Genomic DNA, 23,332 nt, shown 5'->3' with positions numbered 1-23,332 from the left:
AGTCAATATTTCAACCCTTACTCAGAGTACTCGGTGACGTTGGATCCCATCAGGGGATTAAACCTTAATGAAGCATACAAACCTGATGCCATGAGTGGATGGCACAGTGATGAAGAAAAGGATGCCATTACTGAGTGGCAAAATGATGTTAGAGATGATTAATTCGAGCCTGGCTCGAATCTCGGCTTACGCAGCCGAAAACAGAATAAGGACGGCCCTAGAGGCCGCAAGAATAGCCAAAGAAATGGCTACTGACGAAGTCAATGCCTCAATTCTGCCTGTCGAAATTACATCTCGAGAGGAGGCAACAACAAATAAGGATAACACGTGCATAGAAGAAAACGAGCAGAGTGCCGATGAATGCGAATTCGAGGACCTTTGCAATTTGAGGCTAGATTGCATCTACGATGACGGCCCATTAGGCTTCGAGAAGCCAGTGGTCGATGTTTCCAAGAAAATGGAAGCGCAAGACCCTTTAGAAGAAGTGGACCTGGGTGATGGCTTAGAAAAGAGGCCAACGTACATCAGTGCTCTTATTGACCCAGAATTAAAAGATAGAATGGTGAAATTACTCAAAGAATTCAAAAACTGTTTCGCTTGGGACTACGATGAAATGCCTGGCCTTAGTCGAGAATTGGTGGAATTGAAGTTACCCATCAAAGAAGACAAGAAACCAGTCAAGCAATTACCCAGGAGGTTCCATCCAGATGTGTTGGTGAAAATCAAGGAAGAAATCGAAAGACTCCTCAAGTGTAAATTTATCAGGACGGCTCGATATGTGGACTGGTTAGCCAACGTGGTTCCAGTGATCAAGAAGAACGGGAAAATGAGAGTTTGTATTGACTTTCGAGATCTTAACGCTGCCACCCCAAAAGACGAGTATCACATGCCTATTGTTGAGATGATGGTGGATTCAGCTGCGGGTCACGAATACTTAAGCTTGTTGGATGGTTACTCAGGCTACAACCAAATCTTCATAGCAGAAGAGGATGTGTCGAAAACAGCTTTTCGATGTCCTGGTGCCTTGGGGACATACGAGTGGGTGGTCATGCCATTTGGGTTGAAAAACGCTGGCGCGACCTACCAAAGGGTAATGAATACCATTTTTCATGATTTTATCGAAACTTTCATGCAGGTTTACATTGATGATATTGTGGTGAAATCCCCATCAAGGGATGACCATTTATTGCATCTAAGGAAATCCTTTGAGAGGATGAGAAAATATGGCTTGAAGATGAATCCCCTTAAATGTGCTTTTGGTGTTATTGCAGGTGATTTTTTGGGTTTCGTGGTGCACAAAAAGGGCATCGAGATCAACAAAAATAAAGCTAAAGCCATTCTCGACACAAGTCCACCAACCAGCAAGAAGCAACTACAATCGTTATTGGGAAAGATTAACTTCCTAAGGAGATTCATTACCAACCTTAGTGAAAAGACCAAGTCATTTTCTCCGCTTCTCCGACTAAAAAAGGAGGGTGTGTTCCGCTGGGAGGCAGAGCACCAAAAGGCATTCGATGAGCTCAAGAGGTACTTGTCCAATCCACCTGTAATGGTGCCACCCATCAAAGGGAGGCCAATGAAGCTGTATATTTCCGCCACAGATGAAACCATCGGGAGTATGCTGGCTCAAGAAGATGAAGAAGGCAACGAAAGGGCCATATTTTACTTGAGTAGGGTGTTAAATGGCGCAGAAACTCGATACACTATGATCGAGAAGTTGTGTTTATGCCTGTACTTCTCTTGTGTAAAGTTGAAATATTACATAAAGCCAATAGATGTAATGGTTTTTTCTCATTATGATATAATAAAGCACATGTTATCCAAACCAATCTTGCATAGTCGAATTGGTAAACGGGCTTTGGCCCTAACCGAATATTCATTAACTTACGTCCCATTAAAAGCGATTAAAGGGCAGGCGGTTGCCGATTTCTTGGCAGATCACACCATGCCTAGAGAGATCATAACCTATGTGGGCATACAGCCTTGGAAGTTATATTTCGACGGTTCCAGCCATGAGAATGGAACTGGAATCGGGATGTTTATCATGTCCCCGCAGGGCATCCCCGCTAAATTCAAATTTAGGATCAAGAGTAATTGCTCGAACAACGAAGTCGAGTATGAGGCGTTGATATCAGGCCTCGAGATCCTGCTAGCTCTGGGGGCAAAGAACGTCGTCGTGAAAGGGGATTCTGAGTTGGTGGTAAAGCAACTCACCAAAGAGTACAAGTGCGTTAGTAAGCATTTTGCCAAATATTATGTAAAAGCAAACAATTTGTTGGCTAAATTCAACGAAGTTGGAATAGGTCACGTTCCTAGAGTGGAGAACCAAGAAGCCAATGAATTGGCGCAGATTGCTTCTGGGTATATGATAGATAGGCTAAAGTTGACAGAGTTAATTAAGATCAAAGAAAAACTGAGTCCTTCAGATCTCGACATTATGGTCATTGATAATCTAACCCCTAACGATTGGAGAAAGCCAATTGTCGAGTACCTGCAGAACCCAGTAGGGTCAACTGATAGAAAAGTCAAGTATAGGGCTCTAAGTTACACCATTTTAGGTAACGAGTTGTTCAAAAAGAACGTCGACGGCATATTGTTGAAATGCTTAAGCGAAGACGACGCATTTATAGCAGTATCAGCTGCTCACGATGGCCTGTGTGGTGCTCACCAAGCAGGGGCCAAAATGAAATGGATTCTATTTAGACAAGGTTTGTATTGACCAACTATCATGAAAAATTGCATTGAGTACTCAAAAGGTTGTCAAGATTGCCAAAAACACTCAGGAATCCAGCATGTCCCAGCTAGTGAATTGCACTCTATTATCAAGCCATGGCCTTTTAGGGGATGGGCAATAGACTTAATTGGCGAAATTCACCCAGCTTCATCAAAGCAGCACAAGTATATCATTGTGGCAGTCGACTATTTCACTAAATGGGTCGAAGCCATCCCACTACAAAACGTAACACAGGAAACGGTGATCGAGTTTATACAAAACCACATTGTATATCGATTTGGATTGCCAGAGTCCATTACAACGGACCAAGGCACGGTGTTTGTGGGACGCAAAGTGGCAGCCTTCGCAGAATCTTGGGGCATCAAGCTTTTAACCTCGACCCCTTACTACGCTCAGGCTAATGGCCAAGTAGAAGCAGCCAATAAAGTCCTAATAAGCTTGATCAAGAAGCATGTGGGTCGAAAACCAAAAAGCTGGCATGAATCTTTAAGCCAAGTCCCAGAGATCTGCATCGAAACCCAGAAAGAAACTTTCCAGTCTATCTTTCCAATATTCGAACCTTTGACCATCGAACATAGGAGGCTTTGCGTTGTAACCATCTCTTTGAGTTTCACTGGTGGTGGCAGCCATTGTTTTTCACACCGGCCCGGATCACTGAACACTGTTAGGTGTGGTAATCAGAACTTGCGCTCTGATACCAATTGAAGGTATGAAAAACGGTAGAAAGGGGGGGTTTGAATAACGTTTTCAGAACAAAACTTCCACCTTAAAGATTTTGACAAATCTTTCGAGAACTTAAGTGCTAAAGATAAGAGATAGAAAAGCACACAAGGATTTTATCCTGGTTCACTTGATAAATCACTCAAGCTACTCCAGTCCACCCGTTAAGGTGATTTCTTCCTTCTTAGAATGAAGGCAATCCACTAATCAGGTAAGAGTTACAACTGCACTTGAAACCTACAAGTGACTAACAATTACACTGACTTAGCTCACACTAAGATTCACTCTCTTAGTCTTCTCTAGGATCCGATCAACCTTGATCTCCTAAAGGAACTAAACAAACTGTTTATCAAAGAAATGTTTACAAGAGATTTGCTTCTAAAAAGCTAATAGTAAACACAATGAATTTCAGATGAAAGAAAGCTTAGAATATTTTGAATATGTCTTGCGCGTGTGAATGCTTCTAGCCGCTTCTTTCAATCTTCAGCCTCTATATATACTCCAAGGATTAGGGTTGAGCGTTGCATGGGAAATGCTACCGTTGGAGGGCAGTTCTGGAAAATCCAGCTTCTGCTGTGGCTGAGAACGTTAGGTAGGTCGTCAGGAAGGTACACTTGCTTTTGTACTTGGATAGCGACTTGACCTTTTAACCTAGGAGACTTCTGATCAGGGGAATACTTCATATTGGAACTTGTGAAGCCGGTTGATCAGAGTCAGAGGGAAAGCACAGATCCTCTGACCATTGTATCTTCTGATTCTGAACTCAGAGGGAAGAACATGGCCTTCAGAGTTTCTTGCTTCTGGACTTCAGAGTTTCCACTATTCAGCTTCTGGATCTTCAGAGTCTTCTACACCATCAGAACATCTGAACCTTCAGTGTTTCTTGGTTATCAGAACTTCTGGATCTTCAGAGCTTCTAGCGACTGAGTCCACATCAGAGTTTGTATAGCTTCAGAACTTCTGAAGCTTTTCCACTGTTCATACTGAACATGGTGAATGCGAAAGCGTTGCTTGGGTTACCCTTTATACACAGTGCTTCTGATTTGTGTGAGATTGAGTTGAGGTCAGAGCCTGTAAATAGCACACTCAGAAAAACACGTTAGAGTACCACAATTGTTCATATCAAAAGGTTAACTTGTAATCATCAAAACATAGAGTTGTACTACTAGATCAAAACTTGATCTTACAACATGATCAACCCACTTAGGAAGCACCACCGGGAAAGCCAAAGCATACTTACAAGTAGGCAGTGGTGGGAACCTAAAGCCGGTTTTTCTAATAATAAAAGAAAGACCATCCTCATCAGAAGGAAGGCTCAATCGGGTTTTCTTGGCTTTAGCTTCCCACATTCGCCTTAGAACTTGGGCTGCTTTGGCAACTGTTTCCTGAAGTCGAGGACCCGGAAAGTATACTACACCGAAGAATTGTTGAAAAGCGTTGATCTCAGACATATGCATACCTTTGGTTTTCTTCGGGGCCGGCCTCTGCAAAAGAAAAATGTTTGTTATGCGCTGGAAGCAATCCTCAATTGGCGTCGAAATATCATGCCAATAAGCATACCACCACGCCTTGAACGCCTGGGTGACATAAAAGGATGGAGCAAAACTGAAAGGACTAAGACCAAGTGGCTCCTCCTCATTGTAGTAGCCGATGGTAGTGTCGAAAACACTACGTTTGGTGATGGTACCAGGGTAGAGGATAAGGGATTTGTCGAACAAGGTATTGGGCAAATCTTGACTCAGCCCAAACTGTCGAGACACGAGCTGAGGATTGTAACCGCAAAGAGTAAAGTCATTACTGGCAAAGTTGATGGTTAACACCCTGGGAGACAATATAGTTTGCCAAAGCTCGACTTGGTGTTGAGAAAGGTTCTCCGAACCGGGAAGATTAGGGTATGAATTCCTTAGCCACCGAGGGCCGTAAGAGGGTTTGTGATACGGTGCAAAGCTCGAGCGGAAACGTTTCAGCTCGAAAAACATGGTGAAATACTTCTTAAAGTCAAACTCGAACGTGGAGGCATCATAAGGAGGGGTGAGAGCTTCAAGCCTGAAAGCGTCGATCCTTGTGTTGGACACCACAGGAGGAGGGTTCTTGGCTGGAAGAGATGGTTCAAAAACCGCATTCATCCAAAGCTGAAGAAGCCAGAAAGGACCAGCTGCATTCAAAGACGCCACCTTAGGATCTCGAATGTCGGCGATTGCTTCATTGATCATTTGGTAGAGATTACCGAGCACGAGCCTAGCCATGGCGATAATTCGACCCTCGTGTAACAGATTGGCTAAAGGAAGGAGTTTAGCCGGAATCCTCAAAGATTTGGTACAGAACACATGAGCAGAAAGCCAATACAGTAGAAACGCGACATGCTCAGCATCTGAGACTTCACCATTCTCGACATAGTGATCTTTAATAAACTTACTGAAAGCAATGTTATCTGTCGGAATGGCGATAGGATTAGTGGGAGCAGCAGAAGAATGATAATCGTCACCCACCACCCAAAGGCCAGTGATGGCAGCAACATCGAGAAGAGTGGGAGAAAGCATCCCAAAGGGGACATGAAAGCTATTGGTGGACCGCTCCCAAAAGAAAAGAGAACTCAGAAGCATGGCAGGGTTGTAAGTAATCGGCGACCTCGACAACTGAATGAGGTCGAAAATGCCAGTCACTTTCCAATGCCCAGACTTACTGGCCTCCACCCTGTTGAGCCATCTCAGATAGGCTCCTTCACCAGCAGATGGGTTAGGAGGCGCAGACCTGAAAGCCCTTTTGGGATCTTTCAGAAAAGGGAAGCGGTAAGAAGGTTGAAATGCAAGAATGAGCTCATCCCCACGAATGCTGGGGTGAAAATGCTCGTAGCCCTCGGGGAGACTGTTAGGCCTGCCCTTCTTCGCCTTCTTCAAAGGGCCCAAAATGGCACGTAAATTGCCATTCACAGAAATAGGAATAAATACCTGGGATTTCCAGATAGCCCGTTTCTCCACGTCATACGGCGGATCTGGAATGGGAGTGCGTTTGGCTTCATTCATCTCGCATGCAGCAGCCAAAGGGAGGACATTGACAGAACCAGAGCCAGAAGCCATAGAAATGTTCAGAGAATACACCGGGAAAACAGAAACCAAACGATTGAAGGTGATCACAAGCAAAATCAGGCAAAAGGTTGAGTGTTTGAAAGCTTAAAGGTGAGAACTTGAATGTTTGAAAGAACGGTAAAGCTCGCAGAGGGCCAACAATGGCGTATTTATAGGCAAGTGAATAGTCGGACGTGAAGCCGCATTACAGGATGATGCATAAAAAATTTTGAAATCCAACGGTTATTTTATTATATAACCGCAAACCCTAATGAAAAGGCTAGAAAAGGGCCATGATTACTCTAAAGTAGGGACGGCACACGACAGACGAAGTCAGACGTCAAGGCTTCTGATTGGAGCAAAAGTCAAACGATGGGATCTCTGATGGGACTTGAAATCAGAAAGGGAAAAGTCGCAAACAGCCGTCAAGTTCCGTTGAAATACATGGGCAAAAATGCTTGATCTCTCCAAGGACTGGTAGTCGAGAATCAACATTTTTGGGGGGCATCTGTTGGCCCAATATTTTGGCCCAAGAAAGAAAAAACGCATTCAGCCCAAAATACTCAGAGTAGTCGAATTCTGACTAAAAGGAAGGAAAAGGGAAATGCACTAAGTTAATGGGGCAGCAAAACTCGACAACAACAATTACTGCTAAACACAGGCACATGTAACATGTGCCACATTGACCAAGTCAAATTCTCCCCACGATGGTCGAAAACGTGGCCAGGAAACGGTTGGAGCAGTTGAAGCACACGATCTCCACCACCATGCGCAGAACTTCCGGAGCAAGCATCAGATCGTGGGAGAAACCAGACCCACTAACCCATCCACTGAGGAGAAAACCGTCAAGGACACGCAGAGCATGAAATTCTATAAATAGGAGAATCCGATTCAGAAACAGGGTTCCCAACTCAAACTCTGAAAAATTCACCAGAAAGCTCTAATGTCCGCATCAATGAGACTCAAGGAGCAAAACGTGATGATGGAGGAGTATGTTGCAGAACCGACACTTTAGTTTCCCTGCATTTCAGCTTGTTGATTTCCAGTTCTTTTGTGCAGTTCGTTTGTCGAAATCTGCAGTTCATGTAGTTTTCATGTTATTTTAGTTTATTTGACTGTTTTGTAATTGACTCGTGTTCAATGAAATCTAGTTTCACCTGAGTTGCTCGTTGTTGTCGAAAACACATTCATTCACACACAACACTTTGGCAAAGCGTTTTCTCAAAAGGACCCTGAAATCTAAACTTCCTTTAGTCGAACTAAGAGGATATTTGTTTACCAAAAATCCGTGTAAACAGAAATATTTTAATTAGGACACCTATTTGGAGAGTTAGTTTCATCGTCATGATGTATGGATGTTGTCGGCTCGAACTGAAAGATAAAAAAAAAATTACGTGGAATTGTGTTTTAAAAAATGAAAAGCACGAAGAGGAGTACGACACATGTGGCATTACCCTACCCGTTCCTTCCCTTTCACGCTTGCTTCGCATCTAAGCCAACAGAAACCAACACTGTTCTCTTCTCTGTACTTCCTTCTTTTCTCTGTTGTTACTGCAAACACAAGAACAAAGCCACTTCCTATTTCTCTCTCTAGAACTACAACAGTCGCTTCTTTCTCTCTCTATAACCGACAACGCCATTTTCTTCTTCTTCTTCTCTGCATCGGCGATTGTTGGTGGTTGTTGCGGTTGTGGTTCCGGCAATGGGACAGCAATCGTTGATCTACAGCTTCGTCGCTCGCGGCACCGTGATCCTCGCTGAGTACACCGAGTTCACCGGAAACTTCACCGGCGTGGCGGCGCAGTGCCTTCAGAAACTCCCTTCCTCCAACAATAAGTTCACGTACAACTGCGACGGCCACACATTCAACTACCTTGTGGATAATGGATTCAGTAATCATCTCTCTCTATTCTTCTCGTTTCGCTGATCTGCGTGCATTTTCTGATTTTCTTGTATCTTCGATTTGGATTTTCATTTTGTTGTTACTCTTTGATCTGCATGCACAAAAATTCACAAAAAAAAAAAAGGAAAATATAAGAAATTGCCTTTTCCCTTTGGTGTTCAGTGTGCTTGATTTGATTTCGTTTACGCTCGAGATCGATTCTTATAATGGTTTGATTGTTGGAATGTGACTAAAAATGGCATAAAAGGAACCAATATTTCTTTGTTTTTTGTACATAAAATGGTAAAATGGAGAGAAAGCAGGTCCAAACTATCGAGCACAGGGCGCTAGTGGCACGCTGGGGAGGCCAGCAGAGGCCCAATATCCATATCTCGCAGTTTGTTGCGTTGTATCTGATGAAGTTCTTCCTTTAATCCTTTCTTTTGTTATTGGCTTATCATCATACAGTAACATTTGGTTTTTTGGTATACACATACACATAATATGTTAGTAAAAGGGAGATTGAGGGAAATTTTTCCTTAATAGCTATTAGCATTGAAAAGGTAGATTAAGGGAAACTTATAAATTTTGCAAGGGTTGGAATTGAAATCATTTGGTTATTGAGAAAATGTACTGTGTGTAATTAAAAATGGTCAATACTGGCTTTATTGTTAATAACTTTATTGTGTTTTAATATTTTATTGTTTTGTTTTCCTTTCTCTACTGAAGTTACAATCATCATTAGTTGGAAATAACTTAAAGCCTGTTGAATGTTAGCTTACTGTGTCGTTGCGATTGAGTCTGCTGGACGACAGATTCCAATTGCATTCCTTGAACGTATTAAGGAGGAGTTCACCAAGAAATATGCTGGAGGAAAAGCAGCAAATGCTGCTGCTCAGAGCCTGAAAAGAGAGTTTGGGTATTTGTTTATGATAAAAGTTTTTGTTGTTAATTTGCTATAATGAGTCCATTGTTCTGAAATGTTTGCTGTTCCATCATTAGACCTAAGTTGAAGGAGCAGATGCAGTACTGTATTGATCACCCAGAGGAGATTAGCAAGCTTTCTAAAGTGAAAGCTCAGGTTTCTGAAGTCAAAGGAGTTATGATGGAAAATATTGAGAAGGTAAAGTACTAATTATCTTCTCTCCCCTGTTTTTAGGAAACTATGCAAATATGTTTTTTCTTTTTTGGGCTGCAAGTGGGTTGAAAATGTTTCTTGAAGCTTAACTTTGCCATTAACCCATTTTTCATGTGGGCATAGTTGGAGGAGATCATATTTGAAGTTGTTTAACCTTATGAATTTGACTCATAGGTTGCAGTAATTTTATATCCCATTTGGCAGGTTCTTGACCGTGGGGAGAAAATTGAGCTTTTGGTGGATAAAACAGATAACCTTCGCTCTCAGGTATGAAACTTTTAGCAATCTTAAAAAAATTACCCAAGCATAGAAATAAATTGTCGCATGCTTCCAAAATCTTCGTTTTTTCGACTTTTTTAGTGCTTTTAGTTGTCAAAAGTTTAGAAGTAATTGCCGTTAACACATCTACAAACAAACACTAGAATGCTAAATTGATAATACCCCATCTATATTGTGAGTAAACTTCAAACATGATAGATAGTCTTGGAGTGAGTTAGATTGATGCAACAAACAACACAGTACATGTATATAATCATTAAGCCGCTAGAAGTTTTTTGTCCCATATTTATTTTATTATTAGCTAAAAATGAGATATTTTATTATTTTTAGTGAAAAGATTTTTGTGACTCCTAAATTCATTTGATATTACAGGCACAAGATTTCAGGCAACAGGGAACCAAGATTAGGAGAAAGATGTGGTTCCAAAATATGAAGATCAAGTTAATTGTTGCGGGTATCATAGTTCTCTTGATTCTCATTCTCATTATCTCCATTTGTGGTAGCTTAAATTGTAGTAAGAAATGAGTCTTCTTGTGTGGTGGGTTTAACTGGGATACATTTGTCTCCTCACTGGATAAGAATGTCGCTAGCGGATTGCCATTGCGTCTACTTTCGACCTAGTGCTGCTTAGTTTTTGGATTTTACATTCTTGCTACTACGGTGATTAATATTGTATGGGACTGCTTGTATAGTATGTAATGCTGTAGTGTTCCTTAACTTGTTTCCCTTAGTATGCTACATATTGAGAAACTAATCATTGCCTAGTCGAGATTCCTATTACCTGTTTTTTTTTTCCTGATCGTTTCTTTCTCTATATATGACTTGAGAATATAATATTTCCATTTTTTGCACGCACTTTGAAAATAAAAAATAGTATCGGTTACCAAGTTAAACATCCATGTTTCCTGTCTTTTTCGAGTAATGAGATATGGAAGTGTAATGCCATCCCGAAAAATTATGTTTTACGATCATCCAAAATCATGTGCTTTGCTTTGCATAACATTGTGGCATAGAAACACACTTTAAATGTTTCCTTTTCTTTAACTTGGTAGAACAATAAGATTTCAATGGGACTTAAAGAAGGAAAAAAATGAGAAAGCTTATGAATCGAATTTTGTTAATCTCTACTAAGGAGTTGTTTGTCATGAAAACTCTATCCTCTTCTCTAGAGGCACTGGACTTGTAAAAAATTGAAAAGGAAAAACAATAAAATATGCAGCATTTACAACATCTTCCTTTTTTTCTTTTCTATGTTCTCATCAATGTGTATCCTCTCTATCCTCTCCTCTAAAGTCAGTAGATTTTTAGCTGGTGGAAGCCGCGCAACAGCTCCTCTTTGAGGTTCGCAGTACTTATTGTACACAACCTTGAGCTTCCCATTCCCACCCATGCAATGAAAGCTCACCAAGAGTGTAGCACAATCCATAAGCTGTTGTTGTGAGTAACCAGTGTGCAGCTTAAGTGTGTGATTCCAAGCACGGCTCTTGTTGAGAGTGCGCCTAGCTGCAAACACTGCTGAGGAAGCAATCATTGATGGGCAATACTTCATGGTAGCATAATGCATCATCCCCAACTCACAAAGAAAACAGGCCATGTTTTGCACCGCCTCATCTTGATCCGGAACTGAGGAAGCCTTGATGAAACGAACTAGGAAAATAAATGGTGTAGGCACACTCAAGTTCCATTCCAGCTTTCTCAGTATGATTTTCTCCATCTCAAGTATCTGTTGATGACAATAAGCTCCGTCTGAGAGCAAGACAAGGTCATTAACCTATACAAAAGACAAGAAGTGTTATTTGTGTCCAATTTGTAGTGAACTTGTTGAAATCAAGGCAGCAATTTCATATACACAACACTCACTCACCATAGGGGCCAAAATTTCTTCATACTTCGATGCCATGAGCATGGCAGTGATGCCAACCAATTGCAGTTCATTCCTTGGCACAATCTGGAGTGCAAGGAACCGATCAATTATGTTGATGGTGAGGTAGAGGGTTTCAAGTGAAAACTCATACTTGGTGTGAACAAGTACCAGCCAATCAACAAGGGTAGCCCTCATTTTCTCATTTATCTCAGGCTGTGACTCCATGTATGAGGCATAGGGACGCCTCTCATTCTGAAATAGAATACCAACACATACATCAGACGCAACAACACTTGATTGATGAAAAATGAATGAAACAACATTATTCAAGGGAATCATGATAGATTAATTGGTACCTCAACCCTCTTATAGAACTTGTACATGTCTTCAACATATTCCACAGCAGCAAGCTCGTTGTTAGTGTCACCGGCATCAATGTCCTCAACAATATGTTCCTTGGGTTTCTTAGCCTGAGATAGAACATCACAAAAACTTGTAAACACAAAAGAAAAAGATAACAATATTCTTCAGACACGTGTATGCATAGAGGTTCTTCTATTATTACTCTTATTTTTGTCTTAATCTACCTTTCTTCCATCCACATTAGCACAATCATGTTTCTAAACTAAAGAAAAAAAAAATCTGAAAACTATCACAACCTGCTACAATGAAATTAAATCTAACAATCAAGTAAAGGAAAATAAAACAACCAATATAGAGAGCAGTTTACCTTGTTATTTTGAACAGCTGCTGCAGCTTGTGCATTAGGAAGTGTTTTATTAAAGAAACTCCTAAAAGAATCATTCAATCATTAATAATAGGGAATACTGAGAATGAGAAAGAAACAGAAACAGAGAAAAGAGAGAGTACTTTGTGGTCTTGATCTCAACTCCTCTTATGTTTCCTATATCACTAAGTGCTCTGCGTTTCCTTCCCTCTGCTGCAACAATTGCATTACCTACACATGACATTGCAAAAGAAGCCCCCATTAATTACCAAAAAAAAAAACACAAATAAAAATTAATGCTTTGAATCTCAAAACGGATTCACATGCACTATAGGCTAAGCTAAATCTTAAGAAGGAAAAAAACACCCTCTTCAAAAGATTGAAACTTTTTTTGTGACTAAACTTTCTTTGTTTCTAAGATTGGGGGCAAAACACCCTTTTCCTTTCAAATTTTGTTCTAAGCTAGGAACTTGGGATGGATATGGTTTCTTTTTTCTGTATTTACATGATGGGATATAGATTCAATGCAGAGAAAAAAAGACAGTGTCAGTGACAGACACAATATACATGTACGATGATGATGATGATTCAAGAAGACAGACAATAATACATACCTCTGGCCAGTTGGGGTCTTGAAGCCATTCCGAACACTTTCTTGAATGGATAATCTTCTTCTACTTCTGCAGACACTGAGACACACACTCTTTCTCTTTCTCTTTCTCGCTCTGTGTTTAGAAAGAATGAATGAATGTGATGAGATGGGACAGTTAAAAAGCCCGCGACCCTTCTCCCCCCTCAACGGTCGAATTTTGACAAATCTTTTCATATCAAAAACAAATCAACAAAATATATTCTTTTCGGTACAAATATCCATAACAATATATTGATAATGGAAACAAGTTTTATATATAATTTCCATTTAATAATAGATTTCCATTATATATATCACATCGCATATAATTGTCCGATATTAGTGTTATTTATTAAAGAAGATATAAAAATAGATTTAATAGCTAATATCACAAATTAAAAAGGGTTTGCTTACTACCAAAATAACAAAAAATAGGTTTGCTAGGGTATTAAGTTCTTACAATAGTCAAATAGTATAGTATTAACAATAAAAAAAAATAGTATAGTATTACACATTTAAATTATATATTCAACCTGTAGAAATTACAGCAAAAATAATATTAATATAAATGTGAGGATATACGCGATATACACCCTCCTCAAAGGGGAAAAACGCCAGAACCAAAAGAAGCCTAAAAAGCCCACACACAAAAAGCGCGAGAGCTCACCCAAAAAGCCCTTAGAAAACAACCCCTCAAAGCCTCACACAGCCCACCAAAATACAGTTAGACGATCAACAAAGCCTAGCAAAGTCCAATAAAGCCCACGAAACCTAACTAACAACCGCTAAAGAACCCCCAAAACAACCTTGAACATTCCTTTGCAAGAGCTAAAAATTCCTTTCTGGCTAATATCTGAGCCGCGATCGCGCCATGGGCAATGACGTCATATATTATTAGTATGATTTAAATTTTATTATTTATAGAATTATTAATTTAATTTTTTATTTCATTGAAAATAGCAATAGTATACTTAATTAAAATAATGTTAGATATTTAGATTTATTTTAAAAATATTTTAATTCTTTATTGGAATGTAGTGTTAATATTTTTTTTGCTTCATCGGAAAACTACACAAACAGACTAAGGCACAACTCCCTGCGCACTGCTTCTCGAGGCAATCCTAGTCATGCAGTCTGCTGCTTCGTTGCTTTCACCGGGAATTTGCTTAGTTGCACTTCTCAATCACGAGCTAGCCAAGACGCGACTTCTTCAGCTAACGACATCACTTAAAAAATACTAGGGTCATTGATCAGCTTCAACACGGCCGCACAATCAGACTCACATATGAGCTTCCTTCACCATAGTGTTAATATTAGTTACGAAATAAAAATAAAGTTCATTATAACAAAATAGTTATAATTTAGATATGACATGTGGTTCCAATATATTAACATTTATTAATATTAATAAATTACACATTATATTTAGGTTTTTATCAATTTTAATTGTGTGTTCAATTATTAATAATTTTTTTTTGAACTCGCAATTATTAATAATTTACTTCTTTGTATACGAAATTTCTCATATTTTATATTAGCTCTCATTCAAATTTATTTATATTAATAAATTACACATTATACTAATCTATCCTTATTGTAATGATATTTTTCAGATTTGGTTTCTAATAAGAGGAAAAGTGCTTCAATGTGAGATGCATTAATTATGTTTTCAGTTAACATATATTCATTTTGATTTTGATTCTCTTGTTATTTTGATTGGATTTAGATTTTAATTGATAACAATTATTATTAAAAATCACAACAAAAGATAAATTCTCTCGTTTAGCGTTTCATTCATTCTCTCTCACTCTCTCTTTCTCTCTCGCTCTTTCTCTACAATGGCAATGGCAGAGACTGAAGGGCGAAAATCACTGATCATAAAGCTTTATTTGCCTTGTTCTGGAAAGCGTGAAGCACCATTCTCAGAGGCAATGGATTCTAATGATGGCAAGAAGAGGAGGAAGGTGGATTCAAGTTTAGCTGTGTCTGACTCTGAAGAAGAGAATGATCACTTGAAGAAGAAGAAGAAGGAAGTGCCAAAAAACAGACAAGAAACAGAGAAAAAACGGAGGACTGTGTCTGAAGAGAGTGATGAGTCTAAGAAGAAGGAGTACCATTATTGCAAGAATGAAGAGAAACAGAGCAAAATCAGAGAAACCAAGTTGATCGCTGATTCAAGAATTTCAAGAACAGAGTCTGAGGAAAGCAAGAAAGAAAATACTAATAACAAGAAGAAGAAGATGATGGATCGTTATAGAAAGATGCAATGTTGGGTGATCTTGAAGCGGTTCATCATTGGAAGAGATGGGTGGGCTTTCAAACACCCTCTTCTTGTTGATGATAACTCTGATTCTGATGTATTGAACAACAACAACAACAAGAAGCAAATTGGGTTGGTGGACATTGAAACCAGATTGTCAAAAGGGTTCTACTCAGAGCCTGAACAGTTTGCTGATGATATCAGGCTTGTGTTCTCCCATGCAATGCTATATTACCCTCATCCCAGGAATGAGATTCACAGAATTGCAAGGAGGCTCAGTGAGAATTTTGAGGTCACTTGGAAATCTTTGAAGGATAAGTGGACATGTGAGGACAGAAAACAAAAGGCCGGGAAAAGAACAAGATCACTTGTTTAATCTTGGTCTCTTCCAAGTTCCAACTACATTCTTCAATCCATCTGTTTAATCTTGTTCAAGCTGCATCAATTCAATTTTTCATTCTTACTGATGTGATTATAACCGTAGGCTTCCATTTAGTTTCACTACTTATCATGTTTTTCTTATAGTCTTCTCGAAATTATGTAGCATTGATTAGACATGTTCAATTTAATTTGTCAGTGTTCTTTTATTTCTCTGGTTAATTTTGTTCTCAATGATCCTTAGCTCAGGAGTATTAAGCAACACAGAGAGCAGGGAATTTTCAATTTCTTAGTTTTAAGGTCATATTTGAAATTCTCATTTGTACTTATTATTATCCAAATGGAGTATTAAGTTGTCAATCATTTTGTCACCCCCACTTTGAGGATCCAGTTTATTAATATGGTTAGCATTTCATTTTTGGGAGTGAAACCTAAAATACAAATGTCAGTACTCTAACACAAATTTTCTAAGACATTGTTTCATTAAATCATATCGACCTCATTTCTAATTTAATAGTTCCTGTTCTGATTTTTGTTTTTTCCATTCAATATAAATTTCAACCATTAAAAAAATAACATGTTAAGAAGAGCATAAGAGGGATTTTTTTCTCATCACTTCCTCAACCTAAAGTAAAGTGAATGTCCAACTTTTTTTAATATTGAAATTGACCTCTAAAGAAGCATATTGCCAGCCTCTATTAGTTTACATCAATATCTTCACTCTATAGTCTATATCACTCCTCACCTTATGTTATACACCTCTTCTGAAAAAACAACTTCCACCCTTATATAAAAGAGGAAAAAGAAAGAAATGCCAGTTCCTTTGTACAAAGCATATAATTAACATGCCAACTGGTCTCTAAATGAAGAAATCTCCTCAAAAATTGGAAGTCTCCTTGATCTAATTGGGCCCCATTCATTAATCAACTGTTCCAGGCCTTTGATGAACTCATCATCCAGGCCTAAAAGATCTGAGAAATGTGGTGGAGGAAGCATAGATCTTAACTCTGTTAGGAGATCTTGGGCTCGTTTCTTTGACTTGCTATCATCTGAGCCAGGATAATTTCCTCTTAATACATCTTCAATAATTGTTTGCGCCTCTTCATACCGGGCTTGTTTAATGAGACACAGGCCCAAGTTACAAGCCTTGTTACAATCTGGATCGATCATTTGGGCTTTCCGGTACACCGCCTCAGCCATCACATAGTTCATTTTTTGCATGTAGGCCCAGCCCAAGTTTCCCTGCAAAATAACATGTAGACATGTCAGTAGAGAAAATAATTTTAATTGCCCCACTAATAGAAAAATGTTGAACAGTTGAAGCACAAATAAAAACTCAACAACAAGCAAACCCCTATGATTAAAAGTGGCGGTTTAAACTTTTAGGTCGAATATTCAATCCCTATAAGCTGCACTCATAGAGAGACATTTGATTTTCACCATTTCTGAGTCGAAATTACATGAACAATTTTGTAATAACAAAGGTGTGTTATGCGTGTTGATTTTATAAGGCCCGATGCTTATAGCCTTAAACTACGTTTTTGCAAAGGAAAAAAAGATTACTTTCTTGTTAATTGATGATTGAAATTTAAAAAGTTAGGTAAAGTTAAGATGAAATACCAGTAATCTAGAGGTTTCTTGTTTAATAGAAACTTGAAACTTCTTGCCATGGGACCGTGCTGTCTTTGTGAGCTTCCCATTGAATGCCTCGCCTTCATAAATCAACTTCAGCTTTCTCTTCAACAATTCTATTTGCTCATCTATCTTTCCACATTTCTATCATTCATGAAATGAAAAATATCCACAGTTAATCAATAGTCTCAAGTATAAGAACACCATTCACAATACCCAAATTGAAAAAAGAAAAAAAAAAAGGACACTCATGATCTGTTAATTAACAAGGAATTTCAACTAATGATCAGTTGCAAGCTGTACTCATTATATGACAAGTCCCCTCATTCACCAACCTTTGAAATATTCACACGGAGCTTCTCTAACATCTCATTTTTTCCACCCAATTTTTCTTTCTATATCACTATTCTGGTGTCAACAAAACATTTTCTCACATTGACTGCTATTTAACTGGACATTTCAACAAACCAAACACAAGCCGTACACACCATATAACAAGCAATAATACTTTATCCACACACCAATTTCATCCACACAAGATAGTGATAAGAAGAGAAGTATGAGAAACGAGAAATATAATAAGTGACGTAATAGTAAATGGAGAGATAGTTAGAAAGCGGAAACTGGTGGAAATAAAATGTAAAAGAAAGTGGGTGTAATTAAACCATATCCCTATAACAAGTCTCCAATTAGATTAGAAGAAATGTGATAAAATCTATTTTTATTTAGTTTTAATTAGCCAATCTTTAAAATTTGATTGGTTTATAGTGTAAAAAAGTTGACGCCAGAGAATATGTACCTTTTTTTTCTTATTATTGTTTTAAAAGTTACAACTTATTGTAATAAAAAAAGTTACAACTTATAATATAAAGGACCAAAGCAAAACAGTGAATAAATAGATATACATTTCAATCAAACACATAGAATAAACATATTAATCACATAAAAGAACCACCGGTTTAAAATGGAAGGGCTTATAAAGAGGCTGAGATGGTTTTTACCTTGTAAAGATCTATAAGCACATTATCAAGGGACTCTTGGGATTGTTTGGAGCATAGTCCTCTAAATGAACAAATAGCTTCAATGGCTTCTTCAGATCTGTCTAATTGCTTCATCACCACTGCCATATCCTTCAATGCACTGTCCACTTTGTCCCCTGTGTTTATTGCCCTCCAAAATAATGCAATAGCACCCTCCGGGTCCTTCTCAACCAGCTGCGAAATTCACGTCACAATTACTATCACACAGCTAATTAAAGATCCTTAATCAAGAAGTAACAATTAACAAAGCAACAAAATCTGAGTTTCTTTTCAAACTAAACTACAGTTACACTAAATATCTTTTTTTCCTTGAGATTAATTGAAAAGCCAATAGAAATAAATTTATAAAAAACGAAATCCAGAATGCATTTGAGAAGCATCACAAGCTCAAGAAATAGAAGAATTTAAGAACCATGAGTTTCAAAATAAAAATTAAGAGTTAACCAAAAAAAATAAAGAGAAAGATTAAGTCAACCTTCAACACCCCTTAGAAAGTTACTGAGACGACATTGGATTAGTAAAAAGTGGTTGTTTGAAATCCTAAGTCGAGAGTTCAATTCACACGCGGGGTCTACCCCACCCCGGTTGAAATTGCGAGATAAATTTAACACACACAAAAAGTCAACCTTCAACAAAAGTAAAAGAGAAAAAAATAGTAATTCTGAAATTTCCCATTTTGCAAAGTATCCAACAAAATATTTATTTATAAATTTTGAAGATAACAAATGCGCTAAATCTTTTATCTAAAGATTTGGAGGAATATTTACAGAGCATACAGCATTGCCCAAAACAAAACCTGACTGCTAAGATGACTCTGGTGCTTATAAAAGAGGAAATTAAACATGATTGTCATTAGATTCATGCATCTTGAATCAAACAATGAAAGTTGGATCATCTTGAACCTCTCATCAAACAAGCAGTACAAGATAAATCAATAATTGGACTGGAAAAAAAAAAGCATATATAGAATCACAAAAACAGACAAATGAATAAGTTGTTAGCTAGCTAGCTAGCTACCTGAGCATGTTTAGCTCTGACATAAGGAGTATCTCCATAAGGAACCTTATGAAGTACATGATAAGAGTCATCTTTTTTCCCTTTTGAGCAATTGTAATTGTAGTTGCTGCAACCACCACCACTTCGTTCTTTCATTCTCTGTTTCTTCTGTTTCTCTTTTTTCTCTCTTGTGTTATAACTACACGCTTTCGAGTTTGGACTATGGAAAAGGAAAGTCTAACTGTGTGTAAGAAGATAGTAGATGAGAACAACGCTGTGAACCTGGATGCATTTGCGTCTTTGTTCATTAGAATCAATCAACGACTACAATGCGACGTGTGATGCATCCAGGGGACACGTGTCGTTTTGTGATTTCACCTTCGAGAAGAACAATGCATTGCTTCAATTATTAACTTGGCCAAAGCCTCTTTATACTTGCATTTTTTTTTATAATATAATATTATCTCCTCCTTCTTTATCGGTTTTTTCTAAATAATGTAAAAAATAAAGTAATACAACTTGAAAAATATTTGTCATTATGTTATCCCAACTGCATGATGATATGACCATATGGTAGTCACATTAAAATCTACTGTTGGAAAACATTAGACTTCTCTCATTCTCTCCTTAAGTATCAATTATGTTTGGTTGGAAGATCTCGCTCCTCTTTCCGGACGAGCTGAGATAGATGCTGTTTCAGGTCTTCGTTTTAGAAAAACCTTGATTGGGACATTCACTAGCTTACCATTGCCTATAGGCAACCTCACTCCAAAGAATGAGCCCTGAGGCTAAATTGCAAGTTTAGTCTAGACAATGAAAATCTTTAAAAGAATCAGCGTAAGCAGACAAAGTCTTTCCTTTCTTAACTCTCACAACTACCGAAGGATTCCGCAGCTCTTTTTTGTTGGAAAACACAGAAATTGAGGAATGAATCGTTTTCTTTCATTTCCCTTCCCCTCTCTCCAACCAAATAAAATTGTAAACTATCTCAAATATTTATTTTACTCTTGTGACAAAAAAAAACTATCCCAAATATTTGATCTCCAATACATTTTGAGTTTATTACAATGGTAGAAAATGTTAGAAAAACTATGTGGATTTCAAAAGTCCAACATTGCTTATGTGATTATGTGATGAGTCTTTAAAGTTTTATTATTAAATTTTGCATGGAGGTGGTAAAGAACTTAGTGAAAAGTATTATAATTAGAGAGGTCTAACTCAGCCTAAAAGCTAGCTCAAGGGTCAAGGGTTGACCTAGCCCTTTATAAACACTTGTTAGCTAATGTGAGACTTCTAACACACACCCTCAAATCTAGAGCTTGACATCAAGAGCGTGGAATGAATAGCAACACGTAGCCCAAATATGAGAGGTCTCCACAACAAATTGAGTTATGATAGACTCTGATATTACTATTGGGCCGCAAGAGGATAAAAACTTCGAGGGATCATCACATTGGACTAACAAGAGCAAATCACAAGTGAATTTGACACTTCATCTTATAACCCAAAACCTTAAGGCATTAGGTGTATGAGTCATTTCACTTATAAAGTGTTCATCTCTCCCTTAATATCAAATGTAAGACTTCTTACTCACTTGAATCTACATCTACTTAATGGGAAGTTTGGAAAACACTATTCATAAGAGAGAAATTAGTTTTTTTAATCATTGGCCCACTTCTCCCCAGTTTCACCCCAATATTTTATCACCCTACTCCCTACCTTTTTTTCCCGACTAGCTAATCTGGGTTAGGCGAGGATGCAGAAGGGTAACCGAAGATCGTGGAAGGAGAAGGAGGAAGCATGCTCTGTGTGGGTGAGTACGTCGAGCAGAAGCGAAGATTGTGGAAGATCTCTTCGCTGGATACTGTTCATCCGTGTATGAGCAACTGTTCTGCTAGGTTTCCTCTTTCGATGTGGTATATCCCAACTTCAGTTGCTTGATTTCTTGATTTCGTATCTTTGCTCAGAAAACCAGATTCATATTTTACTTTCCAGGCTGTGGGATTTGGTATTTTCGAAATCTTGCCATATCTGCCCTTTTGAATCGCGTTTTCATCTTCTCTCAGTTGCCTATAAATTAACATGTAGTCGTGTTGTTGCCCATCAGTGATTACTACATCCAGCTTCTTTAATTGTCTATCTTTGATCTACTTTCACCTGTTCTGTTGAGTGATTCTTCCCCAGACAATCAGACATGTCTGGACGAGTGAATCCCAGAGATAACTTGTGGGGTGTCTGGCCATTGGAAATAAATTTGTTTTGCTCTTGTTTTTGATAAATTTGTGGTGTGTGGGCGAGACATTGATTTCACCTGCTTATTTTGTTTCTCATTTTGAATTTTGAAATATTTTCAGTATATCTACATTTGCTCAAGCTCTATTATCTCTGTTTTTGTGCAAGTTTCTTCAACCGGAGAGGGAGGATGCTGGCATGAGTCTGTTGGGCTTGAAAATGGAAAGCCTGAGCACATGAATGGGCGATGAAGAAGAACTCTGCTGATATTGAAATGACTATGGGGAAAGGGATTTTCTGATAGAGAGCATGTTAATTGATCTATTAAGTTGTCTACGAGAGCATGTTTAGACTTGAGTCTTGAAGTCAAGGTATATATTTTGTTCTTTTTGGATTTTATGTTTGCATTTTCCATGTTATTCAATGAATTGATATAGAGCCATAGCTGGTCAAGATGAATTTCATCCCAAAATTTTCCTTTGAGACCTTTTTATTTGATTATCTTTTCAGATTAGAACAGAAGAAATGGATTTGATAGCCGAGAGGTGCATTGGTGCTCATGATAGTGGGGAGAGAATCTGTGACAAACTTGATTCGAAGTGCAATGACTGGTGGTAAAAGCCCAAGAGGTAAGGCATAGTGTCTTCAGAATGCCAACATCTCAGATATGTTATCTTTCCCTGACAGACTTTGATAGAATAATAGTTTAAAGAGAGTTCTTAGTAATACCCATCACCCAATCTTGATGTCAATAGCCTGTGTCGTTTTTATTCATGTTTTATGTGTCTATCTATCAAATGTTATGTCATTATTCCCATCCTTTGTACTACATGAATCATGTAGTATTAATACACTAAGTGTAAAAGCAGTAACCTTTGTTGAGAGATGTCTCTGTCTAGCACAAGAAAGGAAAAATATTAAAAAGGTGTTGAACTGCACCGAAAAGGAACAACGTGTTGAGGAGAAAGTTTTCTAGAAATGGATGTTTCTCATGTACATGAGGCAACCGATTATGTGTGTTTTTTAAACTATCTTTGTTTTCCAAAGGATAGGATAATGTGCAGTTGGAAAAAAACACTAATCTTCATGTAGTACTGATTGGTATTTACTCTTTTCATTCATATTGTGACACTTACTCATGTATGGTTAGTTATCCAAACTATTTGTAGTTTTTGCTCTGTCAACATGAACCATTTGATGATTGAGAGTGGGACTGTGAATAAGTAAAAGAAAAAACTGAGAAGAAAACTCTCATATATTGCCATGAGACTAATAGAATCACTTGTTATTGTTGGAAAAAAAAGTCAGTTTTTATTTGAACTAATTTTGTTCTTTATCTCTTTCCCTATGTTTCTACTTTTAAATTGAATTTTTTTATGCAAATTTTAAAAGTGATTCGCCAAACCAAACAATGGTTAGTTCTAAACCGGATTTTATGCAAACTAAATTTAATTCAAAACTAGGTAGTTCTGGATAGGCTTTTTGTCCTTGGGAACACTTCAAATGACTGTTTTTGCATTCTCATGTGTTTTGAAGTATTAGATGTTATTTATAAAAATAATAATAATATTCCAACTTAATTGCACTGAAATCTTAATTTCTCCCCATTTCACTTCTGCAGAAAAGGAAGGCCGAGACAAGCAATGATCCTTCTGTTTCCAAGTGAGTTAATATGAGAAGATGAAAAGCAGCAGAATTAGAATCGATTAGAATATGCGACAGGAAACTTTATTTTGCTATAACATTTTAGTACT

General features: G+C 38.0%; 4 protein-coding genes across 4 annotated transcripts; 2 read left to right on the top strand and 2 right to left on the bottom strand.

Annotated features, from left to right (window-relative positions):
* Positions 1 to 8,006: 8,006 nt before the first annotated feature.
* Positions 8,007 to 10,582, top strand: LOC130729329 (vesicle-associated membrane protein 722). The gene is made up of 5 exons (XM_057581047.1): positions 8,007 to 8,411; positions 9,179 to 9,320; positions 9,404 to 9,524; positions 9,744 to 9,806; positions 10,191 to 10,582. Exons 1-5 carry the CDS (start codon positions 8,222 to 8,224, stop codon positions 10,341 to 10,343), a joined length of 669 nt encoding a protein of 222 aa, XP_057437030.1. The 5' UTR covers positions 8,007 to 8,221; the 3' UTR covers positions 10,344 to 10,582.
* Positions 10,583 to 10,998: 416 nt separating this feature from the next.
* LOC130732453 (G2/mitotic-specific cyclin S13-7-like) lies at positions 10,999 to 11,966 on the bottom strand. The gene is made up of 2 exons (XM_057584498.1): positions 11,683 to 11,966; positions 10,999 to 11,589 (listed from the first exon to the last, which is right to left on the bottom strand). Exons 1-2 carry the CDS (start codon positions 11,905 to 11,907, stop codon positions 11,041 to 11,043), a joined length of 774 nt encoding a protein of 257 aa, XP_057440481.1. The 5' UTR covers positions 11,908 to 11,966; the 3' UTR covers positions 10,999 to 11,040.
* Positions 11,967 to 14,878: 2,912 nt separating this feature from the next.
* LOC130719622 (transcription factor GTE12-like) lies at positions 14,879 to 15,676 on the top strand. The gene has a single exon (XM_057570242.1). It carries the CDS (start codon positions 14,879 to 14,881, stop codon positions 15,674 to 15,676), a length of 798 nt encoding a protein of 265 aa, XP_057426225.1.
* Positions 15,677 to 16,309: 633 nt separating this feature from the next.
* Positions 16,310 to 19,601, bottom strand: LOC130729328 (protein SULFUR DEFICIENCY-INDUCED 1-like). Its single transcript, XM_057581046.1, has 4 exons — positions 19,368 to 19,601; positions 18,312 to 18,524; positions 17,299 to 17,454; positions 16,310 to 16,920 (listed from the first exon to the last, which is right to left on the bottom strand). The coding sequence occupies exons 1-4, from the start codon at positions 19,500 to 19,502 to the stop codon at positions 16,519 to 16,521; spliced, it is 906 nt and encodes a 301-aa protein (XP_057437029.1). The 5' UTR covers positions 19,503 to 19,601; the 3' UTR covers positions 16,310 to 16,518.
* Between the last annotated feature and the right edge of the window lie 3,731 nt (positions 19,602 to 23,332).

Source organism: Lotus japonicus, chromosome 1, assembly GCF_012489685.1.
Source record: "Lotus japonicus ecotype B-129 chromosome 1, LjGifu_v1.2".
NCBI classification, from domain to species: domain Eukaryota; kingdom Viridiplantae; phylum Streptophyta; class Magnoliopsida; order Fabales; family Fabaceae; genus Lotus; species Lotus japonicus.
The sequence above is the reverse complement of the archived record's forward strand: the minus strand, read 5'-3'. Positions and strand labels throughout refer to the sequence as shown.